This window comes from Acinonyx jubatus, chromosome C2 (assembly GCF_027475565.1).
Source record: "Acinonyx jubatus isolate Ajub_Pintada_27869175 chromosome C2, VMU_Ajub_asm_v1.0, whole genome shotgun sequence".
Lineage (NCBI taxonomy): Eukaryota > Metazoa > Chordata > Mammalia > Carnivora > Felidae > Acinonyx > Acinonyx jubatus.
The window spans coordinates 85,825,764-85,846,374 of NC_069384.1; the positions used below are offsets into that span (position 1 = coordinate 85,825,764).

Consider the following 20,611-nt stretch of genomic DNA (forward strand, 5'->3'; position numbering starts at 1 on the left):
GAGAAAATGTTTCTTATAAGTTCTGAAAATTACATGGCCCACCTGGAGCCACACAGTGAGGTCATGGGTAGAGAGAAAGAGAGCAGGCCCAGGGTTCTGCTTTTATTGGGGTTGAGGGCAGGGGACCTAGAGTTTTGAGGGCTCATTCTTCATTGGTTTTAAACCATTCACTCATTTAAAACAGAAGTGCAGGAATTTAGAGCCTGGGAGGAGGAAAAAACAACCAGCCCAAATGGTCAGTTATTGAAATCAACCAAGCTGTCTAAAACAAAGTAGCCTTGGGAGTAGGGGTGGGGGAGGGGGCAATGCGTGACCTGGCTCCTGATCTAACGGCAAGGTGTCTTTTATCAAGATAGCCATTTTGAAGTGGATGCCTCATCAATCAAAACTTAAGTCAGGCATTTGCCTTACAAAAAGAAAGCCAACTGTCAGGGCTTGCACTGCAACTATGCATCCACATGCCACTTCCTTTATCACAGGACTTGTGACCGTGTGGATGTGAGGCAAGGCTCAAACCCCAGAGCCCTCCCATCTTCTTTTTTAACTGAGCCAGCCAGGCTTCCATGCTCCCATCTCCTTATGCCTATCCCAAAGTAGCCCTGTTGTCCTCTATCACCAGCTGCCCAAAGAGCCACCAGGAAGCCTGCTGAGAAATCGGCCCCACAAAACCTTATGCCCAAAGCAGCAGCAAACCCCAGGTTTGGTCTGCAAACCTCCAGGCCCAGTGCACCTATAAGAGTAGTTCTTTGCTGTGAATACAGATACCAAATGGAGCCACAAACTGATATAATCTTGTCAAACTCTGGCTCCACAAAGGCATTCATTTGCTAATGAATATGCTAAAATCTCTTTCAAAAATGACCATACCCATTTGAAGGACAAGTTTTCCTCATTGTGCATTAATACTCCATTCCTCTTTGCAGCTTGCCCTGGGAGGAAGACTAGAAAGAACAGGAAAATATCTTAGATTCTGACATCCTGCTCAAGCTTGTATTAAATTATTTCTAACCTCCTATGCCCTTTCCTCTCCTTCCCATCATTTCCAATTTTGCCTCCCCACATTTCTGCAGCCAGCCTGCTACCACATTGTTTGGTGAAAGCCTCAGGCTATTTGCCATGTGCCTGCCAACTTCTGCAGTGATGGCCGATTTCATTAAACAAGGAAGCGTGTCTAACCCAAAGGCAACCAGAAAATCTATGTTGAGTGCTAGTACCAATATTTTTGTTTTTCAACATTTCTGAACCACACAGTTAACAAGTTATGCTATTGCACCCTCGCTATCCTGAGAAATAATTTTTTTCATTTATGAATATAAAATTACAGTAACTACTGATTCCTTTGTTCTTAATGTTACTAGTTTTAAGCACTTCACATACATTGTTTCACTTAATCTGCACAACCACTTCAGGAGACTTTCTACATTTTACAAACGAGAAACTGAGTTAAAGAGGTGAGCTGAATTGCCAAAGGTCTCTTGACAAGGGACATAGCCAGTTTTGCGACCTGTTTTACTTGATGCCAAAGCCCATGGATTTTCTTCCCTATACCATTTAGGTTGAGAAAGGGGCATGCGTGACCCTTTTCTTACCTCATAAAGATTTTATTAATTTTGAGCCTTCCTGTTTGACTCAATTTGTCAGTTCATTGATAATGTTGCGATCAGACACACTCGGGGTCCTAAGAGACCATAGAATTCATTAGGTCAAGCTAATCTGTGAATCATCTTTACAGCACTTCTCACATTGGTCATTGCACTTCTGTTTAAAGACTTCTAATGTTGGGGAACCCAGTCTTCTGAGGAGGAAGCAGCCCATTACATTTTCGGGCATTTGATTAAAATCTGCCCCCCAAGAACTGCCATTCATTCACCCTAGTCCTTCTGTCTGCAAGACAAGGCTAAACCTGCTTACTCAGCTCCATCACCCTGTGAACGTTGCTTTACCAGTGAATTGTTTCATAAACCAGGTTACTCCTGCCTGCCTATTCACTCTTGCCTGAATAGATGCCAGTTTGCCAATGCCCCTCACTACATGGCCCCCCCAGGACTACACCCAGAACTCAAACTAATTCTGACCAATCAAAATTCTATCCCATCCTCCATCAGGATGCTGACCATCTATTCTTGCAGCCCCAGGTTGAGTATGTTCTTTGGGCAACCACATGGAATCTTGGACTATTAGCTTTTAGTCAATAAGATATGTGAGTACAGATGTTTTGGCCACATTTTGCTAACCTGGGCTACTAGATCCCAGGGCAGTAAGGTCTCTAACTGATCCGCACATAATTTCACGTTAACAAAAACTGTTTGTGGCAAATATTTTACCCAAGCTTACACAGTGATTTTCATTTCTTGCCATGCCTCTTTTCTTCTGCATATAGATAATGGATTGCTTAAGTTTTGATCCAGTGACAGTTAATCAATGCTGTCTAAAGAAAGAAAAAGAAAGTCAGACTCCTCACAGATACAATGGGCATTCAATCTTACATCAAACAGTTCTTTCACAGCACAACCCCAGGATCCTTCTAATCAACAATTATGTTTGACTACAAAATTGAAAGTATCTCTGCTTTAACTCAAGGATGACCAAAATAGGGTGGTGAATGGGAACTGGCAATATGCTGTTCTTCCTTAAAAGTCCCTGGTTCTAAATTAAATTGCTGATTTTTTTACTCTTAATATTTTAATTTCATTAATATTTAATTTTGTCATGGTTCTTATAGAAATTTTTATGTTCTAGTTTTACAGTCAAAAAGTAAAGGGAAAATGTCAGCTTTATTCTTGGGAAAATGCTTTAAAGTATAATTTTTAGAGATCAGTGAACAGACTAGAAGCCTGCTTCCCATCCCCCTTATTCTGATCTTTTGAGTCAATCTGCGTAAACAAACCTGAGTGTCTAATCAATTCAGATTTCTTACCTTACAGAGGACAAAAAAAAAAAAAAAAATGTACAGGTGACTTTAAATGACTTGTTCAAGTTTACAGGGTTAGTAGAAGCACACAACTCTCTTCTTTCCAACCACTGATACAGAATATTAATTCGAAGGAATTCGAAGAAGCAAGAGATGCCTCTAGTGTAGGGTCTTTTGGAGAAAGACCATGGAGGAATTGAACTTGAAAAGAAGTATTTTTTAACCAAATCTTACTTTTTCACAAAAATAACGTACTAGCAGGGCACCAGGGTGGCTCAGTTGGTTAAGTATCTGACTCCTGGTTTCGGTTCAGGTCATGATCTCACAGGTGCATGAGTCTGAGCTCCACATCAGGCTCTACGCTCGGTGCAGAGTCTGCTTGGGATTCTCTGTCTCCATCTCTTTCTGCCCCTCCTCTGCTTGCTCTCTCTCTCTCTCTCTCTCTCAAAGATAAATATATAAACTTTATATTAAAAAAATAGGGGTGCCTGTGTGGCTCAGTCAGTTAAGCGTCTCACTTCAGCTCAGGTCATGGTCTCTGACAACTCAGAGCCTGGAACCTGCTTCAGATTCTGTTTCCATCTCTCTCTGCCCTTCTCCCGTTCATGCTCTGTTTCTTCCTCTCTCTCAAAAATAAATAAACATCAAAAAAATGTTTTTTTAATAAAATAAATAAAAATAAATAACATGCTAGCAATAGAAAATTTTGGAAATGCTGTAAGATGCAAGGAATGGTAATGGGACAAATTACTCACAACCATGAAAGTAGTACTATGGGTGCATTTCTCTACAGTCTTTTTTCCCCAACACAGTATTTGTTGTTGTTTTCTATCATTATGATCATACTACTTATAAAGGCCCAAGGCCTGCTCCATGCTGTAATAACTCTTCATAAATACCATTTTAATTGCTACATAACAGTTTTTTTCCATAATCTCTTAACTTTGCTCCTATTTTTGAATAATTAGGTAGAAGGGAAAGATTTACATAGAGGAAAGTTATCTAGAAGAGGGTACGTATTTACAGCAAATTAAAACACCAGGATACTCATAGATGTATATTTGGGCTTTGAGGTTATAGGTGAGATCTTTGTTTTATTCTTTATATTTTTCTCAGTGATACAAAAACACTAATGAACACACCTACACTTATTTAACATTTACCATGTACTTCATGCCACAGATATATTTTCTCATTTAATCCTCATAACAACTAACCAAGATCACTGTTATATGTCCACTTTAAAAATAGGGAAAATGAGGGGCGCCTGGGTGGCTCAGTCGGTTAAGTGGCCAACTTCAGCTCAGGTCATGATCTCGCGGTCCGTGAGTTCAAGCCCCGCGTCGGGCACTGTACTGACAGCTCAGAGCCTGGAGCCTGTTTCAGATTCTGTGTCTCCCTCTCTCTGACCCTCCCCCGTTCATGCTCTGTCTCTGTCTGTCTCAAAAATAAATAAACATTAAAAAAAATTTTTTTTTTAAAATAGGGAAAATGAGACCTAGCGGAGTTAAGGGTCTTGCAGAAGGTTAGTGATGGAGCCACATTTTTTCCCAGTTCCACGTGAGCAGAGAGCTACCCTTCTCAACCACGATACCACATATCCCAAGCTTTTCATGAATATCAACCACTGTTATAATCATTTTTAAAAATGAAAGTAGATTGCAAATAGCTCATTTCTGATGTAGGCAGATAGCTTATTACCTGTAGAATATAAAAAACAATCTACCAAAATCCCAGAACAGCTAAGAAAATCATCAATACATAAAATCCCTTCAGTCCTATCTACAATGGTTAAATTCAAATATGTTTCAAGTTTCTCTAAAATTGATTAGAAACAGAAAAAAAGAAGCAGTGTTAATTGCAGTTACATGAATGAAATCTGGATTCTGAGACTGGATTAAAATTGTGCTAAAAGTAGTCGTCTGTAATTAAACGAAACTGTGCTGTGCACTTTAATTAGTCAGCATAATTTGTTCTAAGTGGTAAGTCCTGGAGTATCTCGTTAAACAAGAGCCTGACAGCCTCACCTTAACTGAGGTTCTGTTTCCTATAGCAGTCTTATTTATGCATCCACAACTCTAATTTGAACCTACAGGAAAGGTGATGCATCCTTTTGTAAACCAGCTGTACATGTTACAAAATCTTCTTCATTATTTCATTCAGAAGACTTGGGAAAATCAGTAAACATTATAAAATTCACTTGATAGATTTATCTTTGTTTCTATGCAGAGAAGCTGAACTACATTTTTGAAAAGCTATTCAAGAAAATGAGTCTCCAAAATTTTTTAAGTCTATTTATTTATTTTGAGAGAAAGAAAGCATGAGTAGGGAAGGGACAGAAAGAGAGGGAGAGGGAGGACCCCAAGTAGGTTCCACGCTGTCACCTGAGAGCCCACTGCAGGGCTCAATCCCCCAAACTGCAAGATCGTGACCTGAGCCGAAATCAAGAGTCAGATGCTTAACTGACTGAGCTACCCAGACCCCCAGGTCTCCGAAATCTTTTTCAAATTCCTCAGGACTTAGATATTCAGGTTTGTGGTATTTACAAAGGTCAGATAGTTGTTCTTCTTCATTGTTGTTTGAACCTTTAAAAAATTATAACAGCAATGCATACTTAGAAAATTCAGAAAGTGCAGAAAAGTATAAAGTAGGAAAAACATCACCCATCATCCCTTCATTCAAAGACAGATTACTCTTAACATGGCAGTGTATGTCCTTTTAGTTTATTATCAAGCCATTGCTTTTGTATATTGGAGATCAATCTGTTTGCACAATTTGGAATTCTACTACAAAGACTTGTTAAAAAATAAATTTTGGATTTTATTCCTAACCTTAACCTGGATGAGTGGTGGCCATTCCATGTGCTTCTAGCATCTCAGACACAGATTGTCAAGGTGCCTGCTGCCCTGAGCCTTCGTCAAGGGGAGGCCTCTGCTGAAGGGACAGGACCCATTCCTGTGGTAGGAAGGCATAGTGTAGACATAATAAAGGAGAATGACAAGACCGACTACTTACTTAGAAGCCTTGGATTAAACCGATTGGGTTGGCCCTTAATCCCCGAACATTTACTTCTGGAAGAAATAAGCTTAGAATTATCATTCGGAGCAACTCTGAAGAGTTCCCACCAGAGAACAACCACTATCAGGCACGAGGGTAGAGAAGATGGTAAGATAGAAGGACTGAAAGGTGAAGGGCAACCCTGAACGTGTCAGCAAGTCACAGGACTTAGAATCATAGAAATTGAGATTTGCAGGTAGAGCATGCATGTCAGTCCCACACTCAGATGTTCAAGGGAAAATCCCTTGTTTTCTTTAAAGAAAATCAAGAGGTGTCTAAGCATCGCTCTTACCAACTGGAAAGTAACATAGTCTCAGGCACCAAATATGGAAGGATTATGGGGTGTCAGAAATCAAGGGCAGAGTCTTCATCCTCCATCTGTTCATGCTGATGGCTAACAGCCGACAAGCCCCAAGTGGTTCCTTGAAATCCAGGTTCTTTCGATGTCCCTGCCATGTGGGAATCAGAGTTCAAGTCAGCCCCCCAGCCATACCCTCTGGCACCCTCTTGGAGGTCAGGCCAGTTTGCAGGGGAAAACCTAAAAGCTAAGCACCAGTCTCCCATTCATCTCAGAACCCACCACCCTCCTTCTATTTTCCCACCCCTGAAAATTTCCCCTTCCTCTCTTAGGTTCTCTAAAATATTTGCCCCTTTCCCCTCACGCCAGGACACCCAAAGTACTCTCTCCAGGCTTCACAAAATAGAAGCTAACCAGGGACAGATCTTGCAGAAAATTTCTGCTTCAGTCCTCCCCTGAAGTAAAGGAGAGCCAACGTCCTGGTTTCCCTTTTGGAAGACATGAAGGAAATTATAAAGAGAAAACACAAAGTAATATTTTCCAAAAAATCATCCTGCCATTGGTAAGACCTTAACTAAAAGGACTCCATTAAGTTCACACCAAAAGACAGTCTCCTTAATGTTTTAGCCCTACGAGACCATGCTTGCCGTAAGGTGATGAGCATGGGCTTAGAAGCCAGACCGAGGTTCTGATCCTGTGCAATCCTAGCTTTAGGGCCATAATCCTCTAGACTCAGTTTTCTCCCAGCACAGTGCTTGGCACAGAGTAGGGTTAACTAATGTTATTTTCCCTTGTTCATGGCCAGCTGCCTCCCCAAGTCACTGCCCCTCCAGTCCCAAAGCCACTGCTCTAATTCCTCATATCCTGAGAGCGACTCTAAGAAAGACCATCCTTCCTAAAATATGTGGCTGGTACCCACACTTGAAACTGCTCAAGTAATGGATTTTTAGTTGAATTTGGTATATATGATATTGGTCCTTCAGATGGTAACTATTTTCCTGCTGGAGAAAGTCACAACTTATCCAGTTCAACACTTTGACCACTAAGGACCCTCCAGAAGCTCTTCAACCATGAGTATCATTGGATGTGACCAGTTTGAACATTTTATTCCTCCTAAGAACTCCTTTTGATCTATGAGTAAAACTGTCTTCCTAGAAATAACCCAAGTGACATAGCATGTTCTTAAATCCATCTGTCTTCATTTTTACTATCTCCTAGTCAGATACAGAGTTTTGGGATAAGATGCAAGCAGAATGGGAAGAAATGGCCCGGAGGAACTGGATATCCGAGAACCAAGAAGCCCAGAACCAAGTTACAATCTCAGCTAGTGAGAAGGTGACCAATTCTGTTCTTATGTATGCTGACCAGTTTTCTCAACCTCTTTGCATCATATTTTTATAAATTAGTTAATAACTGTTTTGTGAAAATGTTAAGAATTAAACAGACAATTTAATGTCAATCTGACCTAGAAGAAATTCTGGTAGATGAAAACGATATAATCATCCAATGTGTGAAGACAGCAAAGCTGGAATGGAATATCCTTATTTTTATCAATGTTAATACGGTTTGGCAGTCAACAAGAGCTTGGATCCTGACTGCTGGCAAGTTACTGAACTGACTGACATTGAGGGTGGGTTGGAACAAGAACTGGCTGATCCCACAATGTTTTTTGTCAGTCATTCATGTGAGCCATGTGGATGAGCTAACAGAAATGGTATCAATGGACAGGGGAGTGAAGTGGGGGCTTAGGGCTACATTTCACAGGGTCCTCACACAGCTCATGAAAGAACTACATGGAAAAGATACCCTTCACACAGCCAGGTCCAGTCCCAAGGGGATTCCTCAAAGATATTCCCCTGATAGGAGCCCCAGCAAATGTGAGAGTTCAGTGAACAACCAGCCAAATTACCCATGATGCCCCAGTTGCCCTTGGATTTATGCTTTTAAAAACATTTTCAAAAATAAATTGAAATGATTCAAAAGATAGAAAAAAATATGGAATTTTCTAACTCAAGGGATACACACACACACACACACACACACACATATATACATATATATGTTTGTATTATGGACTTTTTATGGTAGAGGAAGTCTCAATAGTATTCAGTTCTGGATAACTTCCATTTGTTCAATCCAACAAATATTTATTAAATGCCTACCTTGTAGTAAATATGATGATGAATAGTCTCCAATCTTAGGGGATTTTCAACCTACATAGTCATTCATTAAAACGTCTTCCTTACTACACCATTCTCTGTCCCTCGGTAGGCCAGGCATTCTCATAAAATCCGAAGAACTATCTTGTTAAAAATAACTCTTTTCCACAATGAAATCAAAACTAAGCAAGAAGAGAAGACATTGATACAGATTGTCAGACTCTAGGCTATAATTCATGGCACCTGAGGCATGGCTGGGCCCTGAGATTCTCGTCCCCGGGACCCCGTATCTGTCATGCCACTACATAAACTGGTCATACACTGTGGCTTTGATAAGGGGGGTTGTCTTTCTCAATGCCAGTGGAGAATGAAGGTCTCCATTTAATGTATTTTAAAACCTTAGTAGCATCACCAACAGACTAGCTTATTTGTATCTATCAAATTAGAAGGACATTATGATAATCTATGCTGGTAAAGTTGCAACAAATCATTTCTCTCAGATAATTCCAATAAGAGTTTAACTTGAGACAAACTTTCTCAAAAACAGTTATACACATCAAGGGCTCCAAAATAGTTCATAGCCTTAAGTCTAATGAAGCCCTCTAGAAGTCCATGCTAACGTAATAATCATATGCAGACAAAGATTTGGGCATGAGATCTTCACTTTAATCTTATTTATGATAATAAAAAAATTGAAAGTAGCCTGAATGTCCATCAGTAGAAACTTAATTAAATAAGTTTAGGCACAAGATAGATAATTTTAAAAACCAAATGGGGCACAAGCTACAAAACTGCATATATATATATATATATATATATAAGCTTATTTATTTAATTTATATATTCATAAAAATATTAGATTATTTATAAATTCTGTATTTTTTACATTTTTGAAATAAAAAACTATAGCTTTAAAATATGCATTTTCAATGGGGCAGTATGGCCCACCATGGGGCAAAAACTGGTTCAAGGAGCAGGAAGGTAAAAAAAAATCTCAGATATTGGAATGGTTTATAGACCTCCAAAGGGCCAAAGCATATACACAGATGTACAGTATGTGGCATTAACATTTGAGGGGAACGGATGGTAGCACTTAGCGAAAATATGTACAAAACTCTGTATTTTTTATATCTTGGGGAGAAATGATTGAAACAAAAAGAACAGAGAAAACAAACTCCAGAACATCAGCAGTGATATTTAGGTTGTAACATTATGGGTAACCTTGTTTCTTTTTATATTATTCAATAAGAAAATAATGTCATCTAAACTGTATACAGTGAGATTCATAGGAAGGAAAGAAAACTACTTCCTATGACTACATTCATAGGAAGGAAAGAAAACCAGTAATTTAAATTTAATTTTAATTAAAATAAATGCATAAATTCAAATTCAAAAAGAGCTTACTGAACGTGAGAATGAAGAGATAAATCAATGGATCTTGTATTGGCCCTTCTCTGCGTTGTAGGGATATTACTTTCACACCGAAAATCCCTTCAAGGACTGGCCGGGAGCATTTGAAGAGGGCTTAAAAAGACTGAAGGAGGGGGACCTGCCCGTCACCATCCTGTTCATGGAGGCGGCAATTCTTCAGGACCCTGGAGATGCAGAGGTATCCTATCCCCTTCGTCCTGCCAGGCTCACAAAGTGACTACATGTAAATGAGGGACACAGGATGCCACAGAGTTCTACTGGGCTGCATTTTCTTCAGTTAAAGGTTCCCAAAGGAGTTAACCTGGTTTACTGTGCCATGTGTTTGAAAGTTACAAATAGGTATACCTTTCTCTAACCAAATCTGCAGTATCTACAGTGCCCAAAATAAAAGGATGGGGACAAGAAATGAAAAACCAAAATTGCCAACCTAGAGGCTCAGCAATAGTTTTCAGGGGCCAGTGTATAGTTCCATCTAGGATTAGAGCCATACCCTATCTCACCCTTGATTTACTCACTCAATGTTTATTGAGCACATACTATGTCCCAAGAATTGTGCCAGACATGGGCTTCAAATATTGAGGAGCTGGAAAAAATGGAACCATTGAAAAGACACACTTGTGTTCTATCTGGAGAGACAAGTAAATAAATCAATGCAGTGTAAGAAATGCAGTGTTAGAGTATGTACAGGATGGTAGGGGAGCAGAGAGCAAGGGTCCTAAGCCAGCCTTCTCCCACAATTAAATCCAAAACTGAGCTTTGAAGGAGGGAGATTAATTAAAGACAGCAGGGGAGTAGAGATGTTAAGAGGCAGTGGTCTGTGAGTGGGCATTGAGGCATGAAACACTGTGCCAGGTGGGGAGGGGAGAGGAGACAATGGCAGGAGAGGAGGTAGGAAGAGATGGGTAAGAGTCTGAACTTCATGAAAGCAGGGGACTCTACTCAGCAGAGGGATATAATCAGATTTGCATGTTTGAATTGAAAAACCCCTTTCGCTGAGGTGTAGAAGGTGATGGAGACCGAGGCCAGGAGACCACCCAGGGAGGCTTCCATCATCCTATTTTGGTCCCCCGTGTTTCCAAACCTGCAAAGGCCTATAATTAGATAGCAGCAGGTGTAAAGTTTTAGTTCATGAGTAATTTTCAGGAATTGTCTTATAAAGAATCTTCCTTATAAGAAATTCACAGAAATTTTAGGGAGGGGTATACACGGCTCTGAGATGGCAGTATACAATAGTGGTTAAGCTTCTAGGTTCTGCTGGCCTAACTGTGTGGGTTCAAATCCCTGCTCTACCACTCATGAGCCATGAGCCATGTGATCTGGGACAAGTCATGTAAACCATCTCAGCTTCCATTTCCTCATATGTAAAATGGAAATCACATTACAATAACTATCTCACTGGATGTTGTGAGGATTAAATTAGGTCATACAAATAAAGTGCTTAGTTCAGTGCCTGACACGTCAGTAATTAGCCTTCATCGTTACTATTGACTGTACTTAAAGTCTGTATAGGAAGGACGAGTAAACTGATCACTAGGTTAAAGCCCTGGTATCTTGTTAGTCAAAACGTTGACAGTGACATGAGATTGAACTGAGAGTTGGAATTGTGAACCAAAATATTGGAACCCTGGAAGGTTAAAAAAGATGTATATACATTATTATCTCAGATTCATAAATGAGAACATTAGGGCACTGATTAACAAATGGATCCCAACCAAGAGACCCAGGGCCTCTAAATCTTGGAGACCCCTAAATTAAGATAATGGGCAATTTGTGAACAGTGAAAGTGACACCCTGCTCAAAGGCTAACAAGAAACCCCCAGAGAAGAACTGTTTCATCAATCTTAAGAAGCATTCTAAGATGTATGGAAGGTGAGCTCAAAATAGGGGCTGCTCTGTGTACATCTGAAAGATTAAAGAGAAGTGCCAATATTGAGAGGGGGTGGGAATAATCAGTATTTTTTATGAATTGATATGGCATGGGTAATAGTAACCCATGATGGGAAAAGCCAATATAATTCTTACAGCATTTCAGGATGAGTGTAGGTATTTTCATGAATAGTTTTGCTTTAAAATGTCTGTAGGTGGGAGAACTATGCACTCCCCAAACCCTTTTCAATTCCTAAGACTCTAATACACCCCCATCCCCAGTAAATTTGAGGACAGTGTCAGCAATGAGAGGTTGGTTCATGTAGATTGCTCTTGTAATGGTGCGAGAATTATTGTTCTTATGAGTATATAGGGAGAAATTTCTTATATTAAAAACTTTCATTGTCGATATGAAATATGTGACCTGCCTAAAGACATTTGTCCCATTGTTGACAATAACACAGGGTGGGAGCAACCTTATAGCAGTAGGGAATTGGTTGAGTAAATAATGGAATATCCACTCAACAAAATTTAATTTGAAAATTCTAAGTATCATGATTTTGTAAAACCATTAAAAGCATTTATGATGCATGATAAAGTATAAGTGTAGGCTATAAAATTATGTCTATATTATATTGCATTTTATATGTGCCTTATGCATTTTAACAGTGATATTAGAGCAGTGAACACATTGGAGTGGAAGATTTTGTTTTCTTTTCCCTAGTTCCTAAATTTCCTTTACCTCTTATAATAACAGTCAGACTTGCATTTTTACAAGCTGATTTCATTTTGTACATCTTGAGATTCCTTACTATAAACTTTAGACTCTTCAGCTACATTTCTGGGTTATTTTTGCACCCCTTTTCCTGACAAATGCATAATTTTATATGTTTATCTTTTGGTTTTAAGACACCTAATATCATGAAATCTCGGATATTCAAATGTTTCCATGGGTCACAGGAGAATAAATCCTGAGAATTCGTAAGTAATAACAGAGGATCTTGGCCCAGATGTCAGAAGAGCCTTTGGATAAAGAAATGCATGTGACATTTTTCCCTTTTACAAGACTCTCGCATCTCAGACAGGTTGCTCTGCACTGAGGAATCTAAAGCACAGGAGTGAATCTGCTTCCTCTTCCAATGTTGACCTTGGTTGTTTTTTGTAGGCATGGCAGTTCCTCGGGATAACCCAGGCAGAGAATGAAAATGAACAAGCAGCTATTGTCGCCCTCCAGAGGTACATGAAACTAAGTGCAAACTCACGGGCCTAGTGCACCCTGGCTAATGGACTTCTGTTGTTTCAGACTTGTATTTTAACCCTTAGGTACATTATGAAGAATTTGGCCAGGATAAGTGCTGAGATGCCTCATATTACACTTAGCTGTGGGAAACAAGAATTCATGAAGAAATGATGTTCCTAAATCACAGTGTTTTGTCACCTGCAAATCAGTTGACCATCACTGGCATGAAAGTATCCATGTCAAAAGCAGTCATAAAATAGACTTATTAAATATATAGTTCCTCTTAACTTTGTAACCTTCTGCAGCATTTGAAGGTTTTCCTCAGGAGAAAATATACTCAAAATAATCTCAGTGTAATTTTAGCTCCTTGTGTCTACAGAGAATCTCCCAAGATAGTTTCAATGACCTATCAATACCAAAGTATCACTACCGAGCCCCTGAGTAAAGGTCTAGGCTACTTTGGCTGGACGTAGCATCACATTTTACTTGATTAGAGCCCCTATTTAAACCCTGAAAAAATAGCCCTACCAAATAGACTTCCCCTTTCCCTACTTAATATATAACCACCCTGCCTATATAATCTCTCGCTGAAGCACTGATGTAGGTACTAGGGGTTGCTACTCAAAGTGTTCTCCAGGGACTACCAGCTTCATTATCACCTTGGAGTTTGTCAGACCTGCTCAGGCTTGGGCCCACCCCAGGCCTGCTATATTACATAATCTGCCTTTTGCCAGCTCCCCAGATGATTCTCATGTACATCAAAGCTTGAAAAGCCCCCACTAGAGGCCAGCGGAATAGCGTGAGGGGAGCAACTGTAGCCTGTGCCTCCTGCAAACCCACCTCAGTTGTCTAGAAACACAGGATTCTCCCTCTCCTTTATAAAACACTGTACAGCCTTTCATCTTTGGATATCCAAATTTAGCTCAAATCAGTTTGCTTTGTGGGTAAGATACATTTACTATATTAATAATAGAGCAGCGCTAAAACAGTGATATCCCTGCCTCATGAAATAAAGTCCTAAGAAATTTTGTGCAAGGATTAGCCACCTTTTCTATAGTTTTTAAAACCATTTAGGGGAACCTGGGTGGCTCAGTCAGTTAAGTGTCTGACTCTGGATTTCGGTTCAGGTCATGATCTCACAGTTGTGAGATTGAGCCCCATGTCCGGCTCTGTGCTGAGTATGTGGAGCCTGCTTGAGTTTCTCTCTGTCCCTCCCCTGTTCGCATGCTCTTTTTCTCTCGAAATACATAAATAAATAAACATTTTAAAAAACATTTGTTAAATTACCAGATCTAGCACTCAGCAAGATGAGTTTTAACTTTCTTACAAATATACTTAGGTCCCAATTTTGACATAGATAAATATGGTATTTTCCAGGGGCTTAATATAAACTTTGCAATGCTCTTGCACCATTTAATTAGTAAAGGCTTCAAATTTCCTAAAGAACTGTTAGAGTCAGTCTCAGAAAAAAATCTGAAATAGGCTTTTTATTTATTTACTTATTCATTTATGCCTTGATGCAGGTGCTTAGAATTACAGCCCAACAACTTGAAAGCTTTGATGGCTCTGGCTGTAAGTTACACTAACACTGGCCATCAGCAGGATGCCTGCGAAGCTCTAAAGAACTGGATTAAGCAAAATCCAAAGTACAAATACCTTGTGAAGAGCAAGAAAGGATCTCCAGGCCTTACCCGGAGGATGTCCAAGTCTCCAGTTGATAGGTATGCTTCTAACTAAACGACCGTGGGCAGTAAACACCCATATACACAATTAGTCACCTTAAGGGTAATTAATGAGCCTCACCACCAGCCATTCCAGAATGATTGTAGGACAACATCCTGCTAGAAGAGCATCTCTGATTAAAAAGATTGATGCTGAGACCAGAACCAACAATTGGACACATGATCAAGGTTGTAGTCACTCATAGACATTTATCTGAGTACCATAATTCGAAGCAAAGTGCTGTGGACATATAGTTAACCTAAAATAAGTTACAAAATGCACCACATTTCATAAAGACTGAGAATTGGATATGAGTAAAAACGGAAGTCCTTTCTTCTAGGGGTTTTGTTTCTATCAGCAATAAATCATGATGTTAAATTCTTTCTCATAGAGCCTTGGGGTTTTCCACATTGGCTCTCACAGGGTCAATGAAACTCTCCTTGGGAAGACTTGACTTAGTACAGTCTTGTTTCTGTGTATGACAAAATATTTCATGAAAATCAGCAGGTATTTTTTAATGTGCAGTATTAGTCCTCTCATCAAGCGAATATATTTTAAGCAAGATTTTTCCAGTTTGTAATGTTCTCTTAGAACAGTAGACATAATAGTAAATAATATATGTTCAGACTATTTGAATTATAAATCTCATTTTTTCCCTTGCAGCTCTGTTTTGGAAGGAGTTAAGGAATTATATCTGGAAGCTGCCCACCAAAATGGAGATATGATTGACCCAGACCTACAGACAGGTCTGGGAGTACTGTTCCACCTGAGTGGAGAATTTAACAGAGCAATAGATGCATTTAACGCTGCCTTAACTGTTCGGCCAGAGGTAAGTGCCCAACAAGAAACCATAAGGTTCTCTGTTAAAAAATAAGTTGCTGCAGGCTACACTTTATAGCACATTTCTGCTACACCTTATTTGCCTGCATCCAATAGTTTAAAAAGATGAGTACTAATGATATGCTTCTGTGGCTGTTAATACTTGAGTACCTAAAATAGAAACATGAACTACCTGACAGCATCAAATGATAGCTGCTCTTTGATGAATGAAAGTCATTTCACAAAGCTGTCCGTAAAATCATTTGAGTAATTTACCACTGTCATGGTCCCCATCCATGAGCACTGGATAAATTTTTCGCCACCATCCTTCTTCTGCAAGAAATATGGGAATACTCTGTCACCATGACTCGTACTGGTTGTTAGTTCTAATTTTGTCATCAGGACTATTCATTATGGAACCGTCTCGGGGCAACCTTGGCGAACGGAGACCGCAGTGAGGAAGCTGTGGAGGCCTACACACGAGCACTGGAGATTCAGCCAGGCTTCATCCGATCCAGATACAATCTAGGAATAAGCTGCATCAATCTGGGCGCCTACAGGTGAAGTATGGTCACAGGCTGAGAACCATGAGCCACATGCAGGGCTGAGGTGGAATAACCTACCTGAAAGATTGTTTCCCAGTGAAAATACCTCCTTTTGTAGGAGTAACCCTCCTCCTCTTGTCAAGGGAAAATTTGAACCCTCGGATCCTGGGGCCTGTTGCTGCAGGAACAGTGTGCTTCAGTGTTTCTCAGCCTGTGGCAAACAGCGGATCATGGAGGCAGCTTGTGAAATGTAGATTCCCAGGCCTCTCCCCAGAGATTTCCATTCAGTCAACCTGGGTTGGGACAAGTTAGTAACACTTCCAAGGGCAAGTGTTTGAGAAACTTGAACATTCCAACCCTTCATTTCCCAAATAAGCAAAAAAGAGAACCTTGGGGGATAGGGACAGGGGAACCAACAAAATGAGTTAAGAAGGTCCAGGGTCAGTCTTTGGCAAAGCACAACAAAAAGTCCAGGTTTCCTAAAACTACTTTGCCAGTAAAGTTGGCTAAAAAATTATTTTAATAAAAAATTTTAAATGGTGGGTTTATGGTTTAAAATGTCTTTCTTGTTCTGTCATGATTCCTCATCATCAGGTCTATATCGTATATACTATTTTTTACTCATCTACAGGGCCCATAAATGACCTTTATTTCTTTTAGGTAATGAAAGTATAGGTAATTTTTCCTTCTTTAGCTTTCTACTTTTTTGACTTTCTAAATAAATAGGTATTATTTTCATAATTGGAAAAAAGAGAATTAAGTGTTAGTTTTAAATCCCACAAAAAATGTAACCCTTTCTCATTCTCAGAAAAAGCCTGGCTTTTAGAATCAGACAAGCTCGGATTCAAATCACAGCTCTGCCATTTACTGGTTTTGTGATTCTGTGCACATAACTGTGAGCCTCAATTTCTTCACCTGCTTAAAAACAAGTGGTGATAATATTTATCCCGCAGGATTATTATGCAGGTTAAATGTAATTGCCTAGCACAGAACAGTAGTCAGCATTTATTATTATGATTCTGATCATTGCCATCATCATCAGTATCCTTATGTATCAGAGAGCTACATAACTGGCTTGCAATCCCTTTGACATCTGAAAAATTGCTGTTTCTGAACTGCTTTGGGGATTGTGCCATTAGCAAATATTGACGTTTCAGAAATTGGTTGCTACATTTATACTAGAAGAATCTTAGAACATTAGTCATTGGATTACACCCGTCCTCCAAGAGGACCTTGTTCAGGTTAAAACCAGGAATAGCTGAGTGACTCTGCAACTGGTTTGCTTTATTTCATGGGCACTGTGAAGTGTGCGACTGCAGAGGCCCTCCTTACATCAGCTCTGCAAAGGGTCACGGGAGAACCTTTGCTGCCCCCTCGCACATCAGCTGTCGAAGGCCTGGCAATGTCCATTTTGTATACGAAGTTCATTCTGGTCTCATCTGATTTTCCTAACCCGATTTTATCTTTACCCCTTTTAGTCACTTAACTTTCTAACTATGTCATATAGATGTATTTAATAAGATACCTTAGGTCTTTTGTTGGAACAAGGAGAGATGTAAATAAATATGTATGTACATGTAGTTGTATTAACTTCTATCAGAGGAGGCTTTTATAAGGCTTCTGGTTGAGTAGTTCTTAACTGTAACTCCTCGTTACAGTGTAGAAAACAGTACTTGAGATGCCAATAAAATACTTTCTTGGCACTTACATGTATAAGCCTCAGTAGAGCACCCGCTTGCAGGAGGCCTTGAAGGTCCATGATAGGTAGAAATGGGCAACTCTACTGAGAATGGATTTTTAATCCTCAAGCAGAAAGTCACCTGTACAGGAGCAAGTCAATTTTAGAGTTGCCATATAAAATACAGAATTCCCAGTTAAATTTTAATTAGATAAACAGCAAATAGTTTTTAGGGTAAGTATTTTCCAAATATTGCATGGGACATGCTCATACTAAAAATTATTGTTTATCTGGTATTCAAATTTAACTGTGCATCCTGTATTCTTACTTGGTAAATATGGCAACCTTGATCAAATGGCTACCTAAAAATTTCAAAACATCTCAGCTAAGCTCTGTGGGTCCTTTATCGTCATGCTGGATGTGGGAAATTTTTATAAGTACTAAATATTTTGGGTTTTTTTTCCCCCTGAGAAAAAGAAGACCACCAAGTGAGACATAAACCTTAAATGAATTCTGAAAATAAGTTTAACTCGAGGTGTAAGTGGATAGTTAGGAAATAATAACCCTCAATAGAGATGTGGCTGAGAAGAAGAAGAGCTGGTTCAGATACTTCCATACCCACCAGAGTCTTGGAATTTCTCCCTCAAGGACTGCAGGTGTCTATGTACATAGCTATAACACTTGTTGTTTGTCATCGCACATTTTCTTTTTTGTTTGTTTTTTAGAGAGAGGGAGAGAAAACGTGAGTGGGGAGAGGAGTAGGGGGAGAGAGAGAGACAGTCTTTTTTTCTTTTAACCTTTATTTATTTTTGAGACAGAGAGAGACAGAGCATGAACGAGGGAGGGTCAGAGAGAGGGAGACACAGAATCTGAAACAGGCTCCGGGCTCTGAGCTGTCAGCACAGAGCCCGACGTGGGGCTTGAACTCACGGACCGCGAGATCATGACCGGAGCCGAAGTCGGCCGCCCAACCAACTGAGCCACCCAGGTGCCCCGAGAGAGAGAGAGAGAGAGAGAGAGAGAGAGAGAGACAGTCTTAAGCAGGCTTCATGCTCAGCGCAGAGTGTGACGTGGGGCTCAATCCCATGACCCTGGGATCATGACCTGAGCTGAAATCAAGAGTCAGATGCTCAACCGACTGAGCCATCCAGGCCCTCCTGTAATTGCACATGTTCTATAAAGAGTCAAAGCAAGTCCCCAGTACTTTATACAACTGAAATAGGAAAGGAAATTGTTGGCGTGAAATGTGCAGCTCAAAATGCTACCCCTCTGTCAGTAGGAGCTCCAAAGGATCTTAAAATTTTCAAGAGTGAGTACTCTTTAATGAAAACATAAATCACATCCCCTTTCATGTTAATGTTTTTAGTATTAAATAATGAGGGAAAGATATTATAAAATGAGGAATGCTTTTAAATGAATGCACTTTATTAATCAAGACATACATGAACAGCTTATTCATATATCTGTGTGTGTGTAAGCCATTTAAAAACTATTCATACATATACATGTACAATCTTCTGAATCCCCCAGAAGGACTCTGTGTTCCCAAGTTGAAGAACAGATTGAGACTATCTTCATGGGGACCACTTCACGTTGCCTGGCAAAGTTAGCATTTAGACTATTCTGGTACTCTCCCTGTCCCTCAGAGACCACTGCCACACATGGGGAATCTGGGAACAGCCTGTGCATGAGGAGATTCCGGGGTCTTTCTCCCCCAGAGTTCTTACGAGCCTAGGATGATGAGAGGAAATGGAATCCTTGTCATTTGAGCTGCCATCCTGGAACAAGGAAGCCAAAAAGGGCCTCCAAAGTAAACCCCACATGTGCATCTGTTTATAAACCCTCCTCTCTTGCTTGATTACTAAACATCCAAAAGAGAAGATGATTAGAACCCCAATCCCTTCCATTAGCCAGGTTGCCAAATACAGTGGAACCATTTCCCAGTTGCCATTTATTTCCAGGCAGTCTAACAATACAGATGAACCAATGTCTAGATCATGTTCATTGGAATCAGAAGTCCAGCCTCACTTCAAAGCTTCTTACCAGATGCTTAATAATGACCTTGTGGGATTAAGTGGGATCAAATGTGTGAAAAGCTTTTAAGAAGAGTAAAGCAGATACAAATTAAAGCGGTGTCATCATTCTTAGCAAAGACCAGTTTGATACAGAATACATGCTTCTGGGGACAGAGGTCCTGAGAGTGCAGACAGAAAGCACACCGGGTACATGAGCAAGAGAGCAGCTGTGGACAGAAAGAGCTGGAAGGTTCACAGACTTGGTGTTCTCAGGACTCCTTTACACTTTTAACAATTATCAGGCACCTCCAAGGGCTTTTAGGTGGGTTGTATCCACCAATATTTACCATATTAGAAGTTAAACTGAGAAAGTTTATAAGATTCATTTAAAAATAATAATTAACTACATGTTAACATAAATTAGACATTTTATGAAAAATAATTATTCCCCAAAACAAAAAAAAATGTTTAGCGAGAAGAGTGGCATTCTTTTATCATTTTTGCAACTTTTAAAAATATCTTGCTTAGGGGCTCCTGGGTGGCTCAGTCGGTTAAGGACCAACTTTGGTTCAGGTCATGATCTCATGGTTCGTGGGTTCAAGCCCTGTGTCAGTCTCTGGGCTGACAGCTCGGAGCCTGGAGCCTGCTTCAGATTCTGTGTCTCCCTCTTTCTCTCTGCCCCTTCCCTGCTCATGCTCTGTGTCTATCTCAAAAATAAATAAAAACTTTTTTTAATATCTTAGTTAATAGAAGACAGATTCTCATATCTGTCTCCACATCCAATCTATTGGGATTTTACATACTGTGTAATCACTGTACAATTCCATTGTACATTCGTGAGAAAATGAGAATAAGGTAAAATAATGTCTC

General features: G+C 39.8%; 1 protein-coding gene across 11 annotated transcripts in view; it reads left to right on the forward strand.

Moving 5' to 3' along the window:
* The window catches only part of PEX5L (peroxisomal biogenesis factor 5 like), a 227,097-nt gene that overhangs the window by 198,261 nt on the left and 8,225 nt on the right, over nucleotides 1-20,611 (forward strand). For all 11 annotated transcript variants that reach the window (XM_027061376.2, XM_053221185.1, XM_027061370.2 and 8 more), the window contains 6 exons: nucleotides 7,485-7,601; nucleotides 9,891-10,034; nucleotides 12,888-12,958; nucleotides 14,486-14,683; nucleotides 15,348-15,513; nucleotides 15,906-16,063. In XM_027061376.2, coding sequence (XP_026917177.1) covers nucleotides 7,485-7,601; nucleotides 9,891-10,034; nucleotides 12,888-12,958; nucleotides 14,486-14,683; nucleotides 15,348-15,513; nucleotides 15,906-16,063 — 854 coding nt within the window. The remainder of the gene's footprint in view (nucleotides 1-7,484; nucleotides 7,602-9,890; nucleotides 10,035-12,887; nucleotides 12,959-14,485; nucleotides 14,684-15,347; nucleotides 15,514-15,905; nucleotides 16,064-20,611) is intronic.